The 16,419-nt window shown below is 38.7% G+C and overlaps 1 protein-coding gene across 1 annotated transcript in view; it reads left to right on the forward strand.

The window, feature by feature from the left end:
• Nucleotides 1-241: 241 nt before the first annotated feature.
• The window catches only part of CEP126 (centrosomal protein 126), a 77,693-nt gene continuing 61,515 nt past the window's right edge, over nt 242-16,419 (forward strand). The window contains exons 1-2 of the mRNA XM_037029743.1: nt 242-613; nt 5,471-5,590. Coding sequence (XP_036885638.1) covers nt 486-613; nt 5,471-5,590 — 248 coding nt within the window. The 5' untranslated portion in view covers nt 242-485. The remainder of the gene's footprint in view (nt 614-5,470; nt 5,591-16,419) is intronic.

Here is a 16,419-nt window from a genome sequence, read left to right on the forward strand (position 1 = left end):
ATCCTCATAAAAAAGGAGGTAGACCTGAGTCCAGTTCTAATGGGCAACTGGATTCTCCACTCTTGCGAAAACTAGATGAAGTCCCTGGACACCCAAGGTCCCCACCGGCCACCAGCAGGGCACTTGGAGCGGTCAAGGGCCGCCAGGGCCTCCCATTGGCTGCCCCGCCCAGTCCGCCCCGCCCAGTCCGCCCCGCCCCGACAGCCTGGTTTCTGTCGCCAAGGACGCGGGTTGGTTGGTTTCAAGATGGCCGCAGCCGGGTCAGAGCCACTACCCCTCCCTTTGCCCGGCGAGTTCGACACCGCACCTGCAGTCCACCACAACCGCCAACGCCGCTGAGCGAGGATCCCAGCCTGAGCGGTCAATCCTTCCGTGCCCTCGAGTTGGCAGGCGAGGGACGGAGTTGAGAGGGGGCGGAGGAGGAAGGCAGAGCTGCTATGAGGAAGCCGCTAGGGGCAAGCCTGGAGGCGGCGCCGAGGTGAAGGATGCTGACGGGGAGGCCCGGAGCCCGAAGCGCCGTCGCGGGACTGGGCACTGAATCCTCCGACGCCCGCGACCAAGCCCCCCTCAACCCTCGGTTGAGCGGTGGGCGTCACCGACCTGCCGCGTACCTGTATCCTTCCTTCTCAGCTTGGCTCCCGGGGTGGCGTGTTGGAAGCAGGGCCCATCTTTTTTTCTCATTAGATTCCCATTACCACTGACGGAAGGTAATGGAAACTCACCAGTCATCTTAGTGCGGATATTTGCCTTAGCACTGTTGTTTCCCCTAGAACTGAAATATACTATTTTCTCCTGTGACCGCTTCCTCCGCCACCATGTTATCCCACCCCTATTCTTCAACTTTGGTGTCAAACGTTGGCGAATTTTAAAATACATAAACTGTGTTTTCTATGGTGATAGTTATCTTGCCTCCTAGAATTATGCCATACCCCCTTTACTTCATGTTATTCTGCTCTTGATTGATCATGCTCCTTGGAGGAGAGAATTCCACAAATAAGTAAAACGTTTTGCTATCTTGAAAGTATGTTTTAGCAGTTAACCAAACACACCACTAATTCATTTAGCAGAGCTACTGAAGCCTAGCACAGTTGAGTATTTTGTTTTGCTTTCCATCCTCTGCTGAGTGTGCTGTCAAAGGGACAGCAGGGAGAAAATTAGAAGCAAAGGACCTGGCTGCTTCGTACTAGATTCTTTCTGACCTTTCCCTAAGACTTGGTGGAGCCCACCTTTGATGTAATTGTGGATTGCATTGTAGAAAACTGAAAGAGTCTGGGTTTTGTTTTCAATATATGTAAATCGTGTTTATTCCTTCAGAAAAGGTTATGATAATTAGCATTTAACCTTTGTATTCTCAAAGGACTTGGTTGGCAGTGATGGTGTTGTATAATCACCTTCTTTATTCTTGTCTGAAAATGGAGTTGTCTTTGCAAGTTAACCCCGTTTTATCCACATTGCCTCTCTTTCTTCTGGGATATTGCAGTTTTAACAGCAAGTTAACAAATTTTAGTGCCTGCTATTTGGCAGACTCAGTTCTAGGTACTAGGAATAAAAATCTAGTGAGAAAGATATATATACAGAGCTTCATATCTGTTAAAATGTCTCTTCCCTGATCATGATTTCCCCATGCATTTAGCCTTTCTGTGTTTTTTTCCTATGGCAAGTTCTCAAAATGTAGGCTATTGTTAGCCTACAATAGCATCTCTGTGTTCCTCTTATCTGTTCACTGCTAACCTCACTCACTTTGGCTTTTGCCTTTGCTACTTACTCAAACCAATCCTCTCAAAGATGTATTCTGAGATAAGCAATATTGTTCTCTGTATGGATTTGATTCTGTCTCCTTGACATTGTATTTTCTTGGACACTAGACTCCTATTACAGTGATGCTGATTTATCTCTAAATTAGAAAATAGGGAAACATTGTAAATGGTTCATTGACAGTGTATATTCTATCATTTTCATTAATGAAATGGTTGTAGACTGAATTCTTTTAATTTCATATGGCATGAATGTTGTTACAGACATCAGAGAAATTCAGCAGTACCTTGAATGATCAAAACAAAAAAGTTAATTACTGAATTATAGTACAGTGATCCCTCACCTATCACAGGAGTTCCATTCCAGAGACCCCCAAAATAGGTGAAAATCCACAAAGTAGCAGCATTGCATTTATTTTATTATTTATATATATTTTAAGGCTTTATAAACCCTTCCCACATTCTTATAAACTTTTCCCACTCTTATTAACCTTTCTCACACTCTTATAAACACTTCATATGCTCTTAAACACTTTCAACACTCTTAAACCTACATAACTTTAACAACATATAAAATTCTATATGGGTGCCCACCAGTGAAGTATACAGTGGTTCCTCGCTATATCGAGGCTCACTTATTGCGGCTTCACTGTATTGCGGCCTGCATACCTCTAGGGCCTTTCCCACACCCCTCACTGGGGACCTGGACCACAACCGAGGCATGTTCCCTAGACTGGGGATTGAACCGTCAACCAACCCTTTGGTTCTTAGGCTGGCACTCAATCCACTGAGTCATTCCAGTCAGGGGTCCTATACTATTCTTAACCTCTCCCTGTCTATTTTGTACCTCCCAGTTACGCTTCTCATTCCCTGTACCTTTTCCCTCATTCTCCCCTACCTCCTCCCCACTGATACGCCTCCATGTGATCTCCATTTCTGTAATTTCCTGTTCTAGTCGTTTGCTTAGTTTGTTTTGTTTTTGTTTCAGGTTCCATTGTTGATAGTTGTGAGTTTGTTATCATTTTTTTGGTCATAGTTATGATCTTCTTTTTCTTAGATAAGTCCCTTTAACATTTCATAAAATAAGGGTTTGGTGTGATGATGAACTTCTTTAACTTACCTTATATGGAAAGCACTTTATCTGCCCTTCCTTCTAAATGATAGAGCTTTTAGATAGAGTAATCCTGGATGTAGGTCCTTGCTTTTCATGACTTTGAATACTTCTTTCCAGCCTCTTCTTGCCTGCAAGGTTTCTTTATGAGAAATCAGCTGATAAGTTTTATGGGAACTCCTTTGTAGGTAACTCTCTTCTCTTTCTGCTTTTCAGATTCTCTCCTTATCTTTAATCTTTGGCAATTTAATTAGATGTGTCTTGGTATGTTCCTCTTTGGGTCCAACTTGTTTGAGACTCCCTTAGCTTCCTGGACTTGTATGTCTATTTCCTTCACCAGATTAGGAATCTTTCTTTCCTTAAGTTTTCAGTTTCTTGCTCTTCTTCTCTTTCTGGCACCCCTATGATTTGGATGTTGGAATGCTTAAAGTTGTCCCAGAAGTTCCTAAGCCTCCTCATTGTTTTGAATTCTTGTTTCTTCATTCAGTTCCAGTTGAATGTTTATTTCTTCCTTCTGATCCAAATCATTGATTTGAGTCCCAGTTTCCTTCTTTTCACTGTTGTTTCCCTGTATATTTTTCTTTGTTTCACTTTGTATAGGCTTTACTTCTTCCTCTATTTCGCAACCATACTCAATCATTTCTGTGAGCGTCCTGATTACCAGTGTATTTAACTCTGCATCTGATAGGTTGGCTGTCTTCATTGCTTAGTTCTATTTTTGGAGGGGTTTTTTTTAGTCTTCAATTTTTTTAAGTTTTTTTAAAGATTTTATTTATTTATCTTTTAGAGGGGAAAGGAAGGAGAGAAGGAGAGAAATATCAATGTATGGTTACCTCTCATGAGTCCCCTGCTGGGAAGTGGCCTGCAACCCAGGCATGTACCCTGACTGGGAATCGAACCTTGATCCTTTGGTTTGCAGGCCCGCTCTCAATCCACTGAGCTACACCAGCCAGGGCAATTTTTGGAATTTTGATCTGTTCTTTCATTTGGGCCATATGTCTTTGTCTCAGCACCCCTGTTAGATTGTTAGGGGCGGAGCCTTAGGTATTTGCCGGGGTGGGGCAACACATATCACTGCAATATGACACTATATGTGGGGAAGGGGTTCCAGAGGGAACAATGGTGCTTGCTTGGCTCTCAGCTAGCTTTCAGTCACTTCCCCCACTACCCACAAGCAAATGGGCTCTTCTGGTGCTGATTCCCAAGTGGTTGGTTTTGTGTACATTCTAGGACCCCATGAGTCTCTCCAACAAACTAGCCTGTGAGGCTGGAAGTTTCTTCTGCCAGCGCAACCCCCACAGGTTTCTACAGCCAGAGATGTTGAGGCTTTATTTCCGGGCGCGAGAACCCTGGTCTGCGTGGTCTGTCTCACTCCCCGGTTGTTCCTCCGATGTATCCGCTCACCAATGTGGGACTGCCCAGTCGCCAGCTGCCACCTTGCCACTTCCTCTATGCTCTTCCGACCAGTCTGGATGAATGTTTCTTCTTTAACTCCTTGGTTGTTGGACTTCCTTACAGTTCAATTTTTTGGCAATTCTGGTTGTGCTTTGTTTCTAAATTGGTTGTTTCCTTCTTTTGGTTGTGCAAGGAGGTGAAGCATATATACCTGTGCCTCCATCTTGGCCAGAACTCAAGTCATAATTTCTTGACTCTGCTATAAAAGAAAAAAGTTTTATAAACTCCACCTAATTAAAATTAGCTAAAGTGAATTGTCTCATGGCCCCTTCACACTATGCTTTTTTTCTCGTAAATATATCTAGTCTTTTTCCCTTTCATTTTCATACTAGCACTCATTTTTGGCCATTTTGTCATTTTCAGTAACTAGCTGGCTTGATGAAGTCTGACACCTTCTAACAAATTGCTACATTAGGCAAGAGCAAGAAAAGTCTTTAGCTGTTTACATGCTAGCGAAGAACAAACATTCCTTTCCTTTTTGTTTCATATTTATAAATCCTTCAAAAGAAACTTTAAGTAAAACATCTGTGTAAGTATGTGTATTTGTATGTTTGTGTTGGAATGCTGCAAAATTTTATAATAAAATGAAAAAATATAGTCAATGATATAAAGGTAGTATAGCAGTATTAATACAGCAATATAAATGAAAATGAATAAACTCCCATTAGAAAAGTTTCAAACACCCACAAGTTCATGCAAACATGATTGTTTTGAAATATATGATAGTTCTTTATAATGTTGATTCTGAAAGGATCCTGAAATCTACAGAAAAGTGTAATTCACTGTCTATTAGTGAACTATAACCTTCATTTTCCTGTATATATGCCTAAGATAGGAACTTGTTCATCAATACTTAAATACCTGTGCAATGGGTGAAATGATATGCAGTCTCCTTATCTGAGCTCGTGATGTTTTAAAGTAATTTATTTTTTCCAGGGAAAATGAGATATAACTTCTAATACCAAGTCAGAATTTTTTTTGACGTAAAACATATGCTGGTCATGTAGTAACACTCATGTTTATACATTCTAACTGTTCCACAAAAATACTATGTCATTAGTATGAGACTGTCATTTTATGTATCATTATAGCAGTGACACTCATCCTCTAAAGACATAGACCATTGTCCTTAACCTTATGCTATCATTAGAGAGATGAAAATCCATCTAGAAAAAAACTTAGAAGAAGAGCGCCAACTATTACTGCAGCAACAGAAAATATGTCGGAATCGAGCACGTAAATATTTTGTGGAGTCAAACCGGAGAAAAAAGTAAGTCATTGAGTTTTATTCAGAGTGTACAAATTCGGTCATTTTAAATTAATAGTTTCTATACTTTGTAGCATTATGAGTCTAAGTCATGACACCAGTTTATCCAGTCAAGATTTATGTGGCTTTGTACATTTTATAACTGTTTTTTCTGCCCAAAGTATAAATATGGTGGTGTAGTATCTAGATTATGGACTGTGACGATAATTTTCTTTTCATGGAACTTCTGATTACAGTGTCATATACACTTCTTGAAATGACTAAAATGTATTATCTTCTTTATTTTTGTATCATTTCATGGTAAATTAAAAGATTACCCATTAGTATTTAGTCTCTAGTAGGATATACTTTTATTTATTATTCAATTCTGTGTGCTTTTCCTTTATGTGCTAGTCTCATTTTATCCAGTCAGAAAAATGGAGGGAAATACAAATAATGGAAAGAATTTTATAAATGACTGCCATAAAAAAAGTTTTCTAGTATAAGCTGGAAAGGAAAGTAAAAATGCAAACCATCCATCACTGCTTAACATTTGTTTGAAGTACTGAATTTTTTGTTAAACGCAGAGTAGTTATGCCATTTTTTATTGTCGTTTTTGCTACCTTGTCCATATTCCTTCAATATGCAAATGGCAGAAGAGCCTTTGAGTTTAACTACATTATTGGGAGCATGTTGCAAATCCCATTTAGAGAATACAAAATTGTTTGCCTTTTTTCAGATGTTCCTGGTTCCTGGAATAACAAGTGATTTTCTTTTGAAATCTGGACACTTTCATGTTATGTTATGAGACTCTAGAGCTTATTTCAACCCTCAGCTTCAGCTGGTTCTCTGTGGCATTGTCAACAGGGGGAGGCATTAGGAGGCAACACCTCAGTACTGACAGATGGAGGCAGAGATCTCAGTTAACTACACAGCATCTGTTGACATCAAGTTGGGGGAAGGGCTTTTTATTACTCCGGTCAGTAGTGGGGGATTGAGCTCTTATCTACATTGCACCCTGGTGGGAGTGGCCTCATTTAAAAATGTTATACTTTATTCTTAAAAACAAATTTTTCTCCTGTTGCATTTTTAATTTGAAAGAGCGAAGGGTTTTTTTGTATTTTAATTTATAATTATCTCAAAAAATCATTGAATTTTTTACCTAAATATGATCACATGTCTAGAAAATTATAACTACCTAAATCTGAAAATTATAACTACCTAAATCTGAAAATTATAACTACCTAAATCTGAATAACTACAAAAAAGAAATGCATTACAAAACCAGTTTTCCAGTTCTGCCTGTGTCTCCTGTGACCTCAGATACTCCTAATTCTGCTGCTTGGATTCTATTGTTAAAGAATGCTGTGGCCATGATGGTTATTTGTTCACTTCTTAAGAGTATTTCTAACAGAAGAAAATGATACTTCATAGATATGGACACCTGGGAAACCAGAACAAATTGGCGTGTGGCCATTGTTTGATGAGGTGATTCTCTTTGAGCCAAGGTGGTATCATATGTTTCGTGAGGCAGAATTGAACATATTAAATACACACTTCAAAAGTTGCTAAGGTGTATTATTCACAGAACCTAAGAATGAATACAACCTAAATGCCAACAAATGACTAAATAAGGGAATATATATATATATTGGAATATATATATATAATGGAATATTATTCACCCTTTAAAAAAAAAAAGGAAATCCACCCCAGCCATTGTGGCTCAGTTGGTTGGAGCATTGTCCCATAAAATAAAAGGTCACAGGTTTGATTCCTAGTCAGGACACCTTCTTAAATGGCAGGTTTGTACCCAGTTGGGGTACATAGAGGAGGCAACCAATGTTTCTCACATCGATGATTTATTCTCTCTCTCTCTCTCTCTGCCCCCTCCCTCTCCTTTCTATGGAGCCAAAAAAAAAAGAAAGGAAATCCTTCCATTTACAACAACAGGGATGAACCTGCAGGACATTGCACTAAGTGAAATAAACCAGACACAAGAGACAAATATCACATGATGTCATTTATATGTGAAATCTTAAAAAAAAGGTTTAACTCATAGTAACAGAGTAAGAATGGTGATTACCAGAAGCTGGTGGGGAAAGGATGGGAGAAAAGGAGAGAGATCAATCAAAGGGTTCAAACTCAGTTATAAGATAAATAAGTTCTGGAAACCTAACATGGTATAATTTCCAGGGTATTATACACTCGAAATTTGCTAAGAGGTAGAGCCCAGGTATTCACACACACACAAAAAGTAACTATGGGAATTGATGGATATGTTAATTAATTTGATTGGGGTACTCACTTCACAATTTATACAGATATCAAAATCATGTTGTATACCTTATGTATATACAATTTGTATTTATCAAAATAAATTTAAAATTTTTTTAAATTGCTAAGGCAGACCATGCTTCTTCTAGGAAAAAGACTAATTCCAGGATTAATGGGGAAGCAGCAAAATACTCTTCTAATTCTGATTTCTACACTCGTAGAGAAACTATCTCATTTTTGTCATTAGAACATTCTATTCCCACAGCACATACCATAGTGCCTGATCCATAATATTAACTAGTCAGTAAATGAATAAACAAAGAGCTGTATTAGTCATCACTACAATTGCTATTAAAACTTTTTTTATTATTTGGCCTATCTTTGAGTTTAGGAGTGCAAACTTCTGTTTGTTGATTACATTCCATCCCTGGTTTAATTTGATTTAGTCAACCACAGGCTTTATTTCTTATTGTCCTGAAAAGTACTGTGTGAAATTATTGTTACTACTGCATACATTTTAGCCCAAAGAAGAGGACTATATTAAATACTAGTGATGGTAATTCTGACTATATCAAGGAACATATTATCTTCCAGCTTTGACAATTCATCACTTCTGCTTGGCAGACTTTGCTGAATTGGTGATATTTTCTCAATTTCTCAAATATGCTAATCTTTTCTTCTTTTTCCCAACTCAGGGCTTTTGCATGCTGCTTTTTTCTGCTTCAAGCATTACCCTCTCTCCTTTCCATTTTTTTCATGACTGGTGTCCTTAGTCTGAAAATCTTAGCTTAAATATCATGTCTCCAGAGAAATACTCCCTGTTTACCTTATTTAATATTTACCTTACACCTCAGTTATCTTGGTTCTCTATCTCAGACCAGAGTTTCTTTGCTTCATAGAACTTATGACAGTCACTAAACTTTATTTAGTTTTGTTAGCTTGCCTCACTACATCATAAGTAACTGCACAGACATATCTGTTTTTTGTAGTTATATTTCTAGAAGATAAATTATTATTAATTCAAAGTAGTAGTAAACTGCTTTTAAAAGCACGCTGATCTTCCCTGGCTGGTGTGGCTTAGTGGATTGAGTGCCAGACTGCAAAGCAGAGGGTTGCCAGTTCGGTTCCCAATCAGGGCACATGACTAGGTTGCGGGCCAGGTCCCCAGTGGAGGGCACACAAGGGGCAATTACACACTGATCTTTCTCTCCCTTTCTCTTCTCTCCCTCCCCCTCTTTCCAAAAATAAATAAATAAAATCTTTTATTTAAAAAGTGCTGTGATCTGAGCATACTTCTCCAAGGAGGACATACAGAGGACCCATAGACACATGAAAGAATGCTCAACTAGCCATCAGAGCTGCAAGTTAAAACTACAGCGAGATATCACTTCACACTCGTCAGAATGGCCATCATAAACAAATCAACAAACAAGTGCTGGCAAGGTTATGGAGAAAAGGGAACCCTAGTTCAATGTTGGTGGGAATGCAGACTGGTGCAGCCACTGTGGAAAACAGTATGGAATTTCCTCAGAAAACTAGAAATGGAACTGTTTTTTTGATCCAGTGATTCCATTGCTGGATTTATACCCTCAGAATCCTGAAACACTAATGCAAAAGAACCTACACACCCCAATGATCATAGCAGCACAATTTATAATAGCCAAGTGCTAGAAACAGCCTAAGTGCCTATCAGTAAATAAGTGGATCAAAAAACTGTGGTACATTTACAGTGGAATACTATGCAGCAGAAAGAAGGAGCTTCAACTCTTTGCAACAGCATGGATAGAACTGGAAAGCATTATGATGAGTGAAATAAGCCAGGCGGCTAAAGGCAAATACTGTATGATCTCACCTATAAGTGGAACCTAATGAACAAAACAAATAAGCAAGCAAGATAGAACCAGAAACATGGAAATAAAAAACAAACTGATAGTGACCAGAAAGGAGGGGGAAGGAGATAACTGGGGAAAGAAGGGAAAGAGGCAAGTCAAGGATACATACAAAGGACCCACGGCATGGTCAATAGGTGGGGATTCACTGTGGGAGTGGAGGGGGGAAGAGGGGAAGGTAACAGGGAAAAAGTGGGACAGCTGTAATTGAACAATAATAAAAAAAGTGCTCTGATCTATTTGAAGTTGATGTATGGTCAAGAATCTATTCAAAAGTTGTTTATTAAACATGTCCCAGGTGCCAGGCTTTGAGTTAGGCCCAGAAATTCCACAAATTAAAAGTCCCTGCATTCAATGAACTTATAGTCTATTGAGGGAAGAGATGGTTGAAATGTAATTAACTCTTTCATTCATCAATTCTATGGAGTGCCTGCTATGTTCCAAGCACTATGATATGTGCTGACACAGACACTATCCTTCTTATGATACTTAGAGTCTAATAAGCAATGCAGAAAAGTAAATAGATAATTACACTTTAGTGAGATATGTACATTATGATAAAGCTAAGCTTTATAATAATAGGGTTCCATGGGAAGATGAATTTCATGTGTGAATGTTGGGGATAGAAGTGCTTTGAAATGAAAGAGAAAAATTACAAAAAGGCTGTTACATTGTGTATAATATATTGTGTATAAAAACCTGGCTGAATCACACTTCTTAGTTTAGGTTCCCAGTTGTCCCACTTAGCAATAAGGACAGGTAGTGATTAGTGGTATGAGTGGATAGCATGTTCTTTAACCACAGTGAGACATCACCTCACACCTATGAGAATGGCCATCATCAATAAATTAACAAGTGCTGGTGAGAATATGGAAAAAGGGAAACCCTTTTGCACTGTTGGTGGAAATGCAGATAGGTATAGCCACTGTGGAAAGCAGTATGGAGATAAACTAAAAAAATTTAAAATGGCACTACCTTATGGCTCAGAAATTCTGTGGGAATTTGTCCGAAGAAACCTGAAACCTTAATTTGAAAGAATGTAAACACCCCTAGTTCACTGCAGCATTATTTATAATCACCAAGACATGGAAGCAGCCTAAATGTCCATCAGTGTATGTGTGGATAAAATAACTATGGGACAATTACACAATGGAATACTACTTGGCTGTAAAAAATAAGAAAATTTTACCCTTTGTGACAGCATGGATGGACCTAGAAAACATTATGCTAAGTAACATAAGCCAGTCAGAGAGAGATAACTACCATATGATTTCACTCATATGTGGAATCTAATGAATAAAGTGAACTAACAAGCAAAACAGAGCCAGATTCAGAGATAGTAGGCTGACAGCTCTGAGAATGTTAGGAGGTAGAGGTATTGAGCAAAAAGGAAATAGGACTCATGGACATAGAGAACAGTGTGGTGATTGCAGGGACAGGGAGTTATAAGGGGAATAAATGATAATGGAGAAAATACAATAAAAAATACTTGTCTTTCTCTGACTTATTTTACCTAGCATAACATCTCTAGTTCCAGCCATGTTACTGCAAATGATAAGATTGCATTCTTTTTATGGGCAATTAATATTCTATTATATATACAAGGTCTGTCCAAAAAAATATCCAACCATTGTAATATAGTGAGAATGGCTTGTGCAGCATTGGTGTAACCTGGCAGCCAAGGAGAGAACTGGAATGCACATGTGTGAACAATGATGACTTCACTGTACTAGTCAGTGAAGGTGGGGTTAGTAGATGCCATTGAGTGAGCATGTGTACTGTGTGGCTGTCGTATTCAAAACGAATGAGCAGAGCAATGAATCTGCATCAAATTTTGTGTTAAGCTTGAGCATTCTTCCACAGAAACTATTTAGATGATTCAGAAGGCTGCAGCCATAAGCAACTGGTGGTTGGCAGCTTCATCACGACAACGTGCCTGTTCATGCATCATATCTAATGCAGAGAACTAAAATCACCTTTTAAAGTAAAGAGATTTCAGACTGTCAATGAGATTCAGGAAAGTACATCAGGGCAGCTGATGGCAGTTGGGAGAACTGTGTGAGGTCCAGGGTGCATACTTTGAAGGGGGCTGAGGTGTCACTGTCCATTGTATAATGTTTCTTGTATCTTGTGTCTTCTTCAAAAAGTGTGTCTTTTTCAGAGTACATGACTGGATGCTTTCTGGACAGGCCTTGTATGTACCACAACTCTTTAACCACTCCTTTTTTTAAAGATTTTATTTATCTTTAGAGGGGAAGGGAAGGAGAGAGGGAGAGAAATATCAATGTATGGTTGCCTCTCATGTGCCCCCTGCCAGGAACTACATCCCCTGCTGGGAAATGGCCTGCAACCCAGGCATATGCCCTGACTGGGGAATTGAACTGCCATCCTCTGGTTCGCAGGCCTGCGCTCAATCCACTGAGCTACACCAGCCAGGGTACTTTAACTACTCTTTAACTCTTTAACCAAGGGCCATTAATGGGCATTTGGGTTGCTGCCATGTTTTGGTTACTGTAAATAACATTACAGTGAACAAAGGGGTGCATTTATCTTTTTGGATCAGTGTTTTAGGTGTCTTCAGATATACACCCAGGAGTTGAATTGCTGGGTTACTTTTCAATTTTGGAGGAGCTTCCATACTGTTTTTCACAGTAGGTGCACCAATTTTGTATTCCCGACACAGTGCAAGACAGTTTTCTTTTCTCTACATCCTCACCAATATGTTGTTTGTTGATTTCTTGAGAGATGTGAGGTGATATCTCATTGTGATTTTAATTTATATTTCTCTGATAATTATGATATTGAGTATCTTTTCATATATCCATTGGCCATCTGTTTGTCCTCTTTGGAGGCACACCTATTCAGGTCCTCTGGCTATTTTTTTCATTGGATTGTTTGTTTTTTCAGTGTTGAGTTGTATAAATTCTTTATAGATTTTGGATATTAAACCCTTGCCAGATATTTTCTTGGTGAATATGTTCTCTCATTCAGTAGGTTGTCTTTTCATTTTGTTGATGGTTTCTTCTGCTATGCAAAAACTGTTAGTTTGATGTAATCCCATTTGTTTGTTTTTTCTCTTGTTTCCCTTGCCCGAGGAGATAGTTGAGAAAAAATATTACTAAGAGAAATGTTTGAGATTTTACTTTCTATGTTTTCTTCTAGGAGTTTTATGGTTTTGAGTCTCCTATTTAAATATTTAAGCCATTTTGAGTTTATTCTTTTGTGTGGTGTGAAAGGGTGGTCCAGTTTCATTTTTTGGCCTGTGTCTGTCCAATTTCACAACACCATTTTATTGAGTAGACTCTTTTTATCAAATTGTATGTACTTGCCTCTTTTGTCGAATATTAACTGACCAAATAGCCATAGGATTATTTCTGGGCTTTCTATTCTGTTCCATTAATCTATATGTCAGTTTTTTATGTTAGTACTATCTTGTTTTGATTACTATCATCTTGTAATATTTTTTAATATCAGGAGGTGTGATTTCTCCAACTAATTTCTCCTTTCTAAAGATTTCTGTGGCTATTTGGAGTCTTTGTGGTTGCTTATAAATTTTTAGAATATTTGTTCTAGTTCCATAAAAAATGTGATTGATATTTTGATAGGGATTGAATCTATAGATTGCTTTGGGTAATACAGTGATGCAGATTCCAGCCTATGGGGTCCGTGTGTTGTGGTTGCGATGAACAAATTCACACAGACTACAGAAATCCTATGGAGAAAAAGGGACAGCATGGCCACTCTGAGAGAGGGCCCCGACTGCTGCATGGGACAGGCTTTTATTGCTTTTCTGGGTGCATTACATTGAGTATGGTCCTGATTTACTATGCACAGTTTCGCTATAGGTGATTACTTTGTACAGATAACAAAGGAAAGAATGTTGCTAATTCCTTCAAAGAAAAGAATGTTGAAGATCAAGGGGAAAGGTGGTTGAACTGGTTATACTCCATAGTCAGGAGGTTTAGCAAAGACTTTAAGGAAGCCATTTTAAAGATATACAGTAAGCATTTTCTGCCTCAATTCATAGTGAGGAAATTTTAGCAAAAGCAAGCCTCTTGGAAGCCTAGGTACAATGCAGGCCTGATTCCCCATGGGAAAATTGATCTGTGGGTTGGCTCCTATGTACCACTTGTGCCTATGGGTTTTCCAATAGGGCTAGACTATATTTGCCATACCATGCAGAACGGTTCACTATAGCAGACATTTTAGTGATGTTAATTCTTCCTATCCATGAGCACATTTGATTCCATTTATTTGTATCCTCTTCAGCTTTTTTCTTTTATGTCTTACAATTTTCTGAGTACAGGTCTTTACCTCCTTGATTAAATTGATTTCTAAGTATTTTTGGATGCAATTGTCAATGGGATTGTTTTTATTAATTTCTCTTTCTGATACTTCATGGTTGGTATATAAAATACAACCAATTTCTGAATACTTCCTTTGTATTCTACTACTTTACTGGATTCATTTATTAGATCCAATAGTTTCTTGATGAAACCTTTGGGGTTCTCTCTATATAATATGTCATCTGCAAATAATGGCAGTTTTATTTCTTCATTTCCAATTTGGATGCCTTGTATTTATTCTTGTCTGCTGACTGTGACCAGGACTTCCAATAATATGTTGAATAAAAGTGGTGAAATGGGACCTCCCTGTCTTGTTGCTCATCTTAAGGAGAATGCTTTTAGTTTTTTTCCCATTGAGTTTGCTGTTAGCTGTGGGTTTGTTATATATAGCCTTTATTATTTTGAGGTTTGTTCCCTCTATTCCCATTTTGCTGAGAGCTTTTGTTATAAGTTAGCACTAGAAGTTCTGGCCAAGCTGGAGGCGTAGGTACATACGCTTCACCTCCTTACACAACCAAAAGAAGGGAAAAACCAATTTTAAAATAAAAAGCAACAAGAACTCCCAGAATATGGAATTGTATGGATGTCCAACAACCAAGGATTTAAAGAAGAAACAGTCATCCAGACTAGTAGGAGGTATGGAGATGGGCATCCGGGGCAGAGAGGAAGTGGCAAGGCAGTGGCTGGTAGACTGGGCAGGCAAGGAAAGCAAGGCAGAGGCTGGCAGACTGAGTGGTCCCACATTCACGTGCAGATAAACCAGGAGGAACAACTGGGAAGCAAGGCAGACCTTACAACCCAGGGTTCCAATGCAGACAAAATAAAGCCTCAGAAGCTCTGGTTGTAAAAACCTGTGGCAGTGGGAGAAACTGCCAGTCTCTTGAAAGGTGGTGAGAGCAGAGCATGTGGCATTGTTCCCTCGCTGACCCCTGCCCCACATGCAATGCCACAACTCTGCAGTGGGTTGGCCTGCCCTAGTGAATACCTAGGGTTCTGCCCCTTACAATGTAATGAGTGTGACAAGAAGAGAAATATGGCCCAAATGAAAGAACAGATCAAAAATCTAGAAAAAGAACTAAGTGATGAGGAGATAGCCAACCTATCAGATGCAGAATTCAAAACACTGGTAATCAGGATGCTCACAGAAATGATTTGAGTATGGCTGCAAAATAGAGGAAGAAGTAAAGCCTGTACAAAGTGAAACAAAGAAAAATATACAGGGAAACAACAGTGAAGGGAAGGAAAACAGGACTCATATCAACAGCTAGGAACAAAAGGAAGAAATAAACATTCAACTGGAACTGAATGAAGAAACGAGAATTCAAAAAAATGAGGAGAGGCTTAGGAACCTCTGGGACAACTTTAAGCATTTCAACATCCAAATCATAGGATGCCAGAAGGAGAAGAAGAAGAGCAAGAAATTGAAAACTTATTTGAAAAAATAAGTAAAGAAAGCTTCCCTAATTTGGTAAAGGAAATAGACATACAAGTCCAGGAAGCTAAGGGAGTCTCAAACAAATTGGACCCAAAGAGGAACATACCAAGACACATCTAATTAAATTGCCAAAGATTAAAGATGAGAGAATCTGAAAAGCAGAAAGAAAAGAAGAGAGTTACCTACAAAGGAGTTCCCGTAAGACTTATCAGCTGATTTCTTATAAGAAACCTTGCAGGCAAGAAGAGGCTGGAAAGAAGTATTCAAAGTCATGAAAAGCAAGGACCTACATCCAGGATTACTCTATCTAAAAGCTCTATCATTTAGAAGGAAAGTTAAAGAAGTTCATCATCACACCAAACCCTTATTTTATGAAATGTTAAAGGGACTTATCTAAGAAAAAGAAGATCACAACTATGACCAAAAAAATGACAACAAACTCACAACTATCAACAATGGAACCTGAAACAAAAACAAAACAAACTAAGCAAACATCTAGAACAGAAAAAGAATCACAGAAATGGAGATCACATGGGGAGATATCACAGTGGGAAGGGAGAATGGGGAAAATAGGGGTAAAGGTACAGGGAATAAGAGGCATAATTGGGAAGTACAAAATAGACAGGGGGAGGTTAAGAATAGTATAGGAAATGGGGAAACTAAAGAACTTGTATGTAGCCATGGACAATGAACTAAGAGGGTGAGTGCTAGAGGGAATGGGGATACCAGGCAGTGGGGGATAAAGGGGAGAAAAAAGAGTAGGACAACTATAATAGTATAATCAATAAAATATACTTGAAAAATTAAATCAGCAGTGGATTTTACCAAATGCTTTTCCTGCATCTATATCATCATATGATTTTTTATCCTTCATTTTGTTTATGTAAGTATCATGTTAACTGATTT

This window comes from Sturnira hondurensis, unplaced genomic scaffold (assembly GCF_014824575.4).
Source record: "Sturnira hondurensis isolate 20B ecotype Veracruz unplaced genomic scaffold, ASM1482457v3 Scaffold0020489, whole genome shotgun sequence".
NCBI lineage: Eukaryota > Metazoa > Chordata > Mammalia > Chiroptera > Phyllostomidae > Sturnira > Sturnira hondurensis.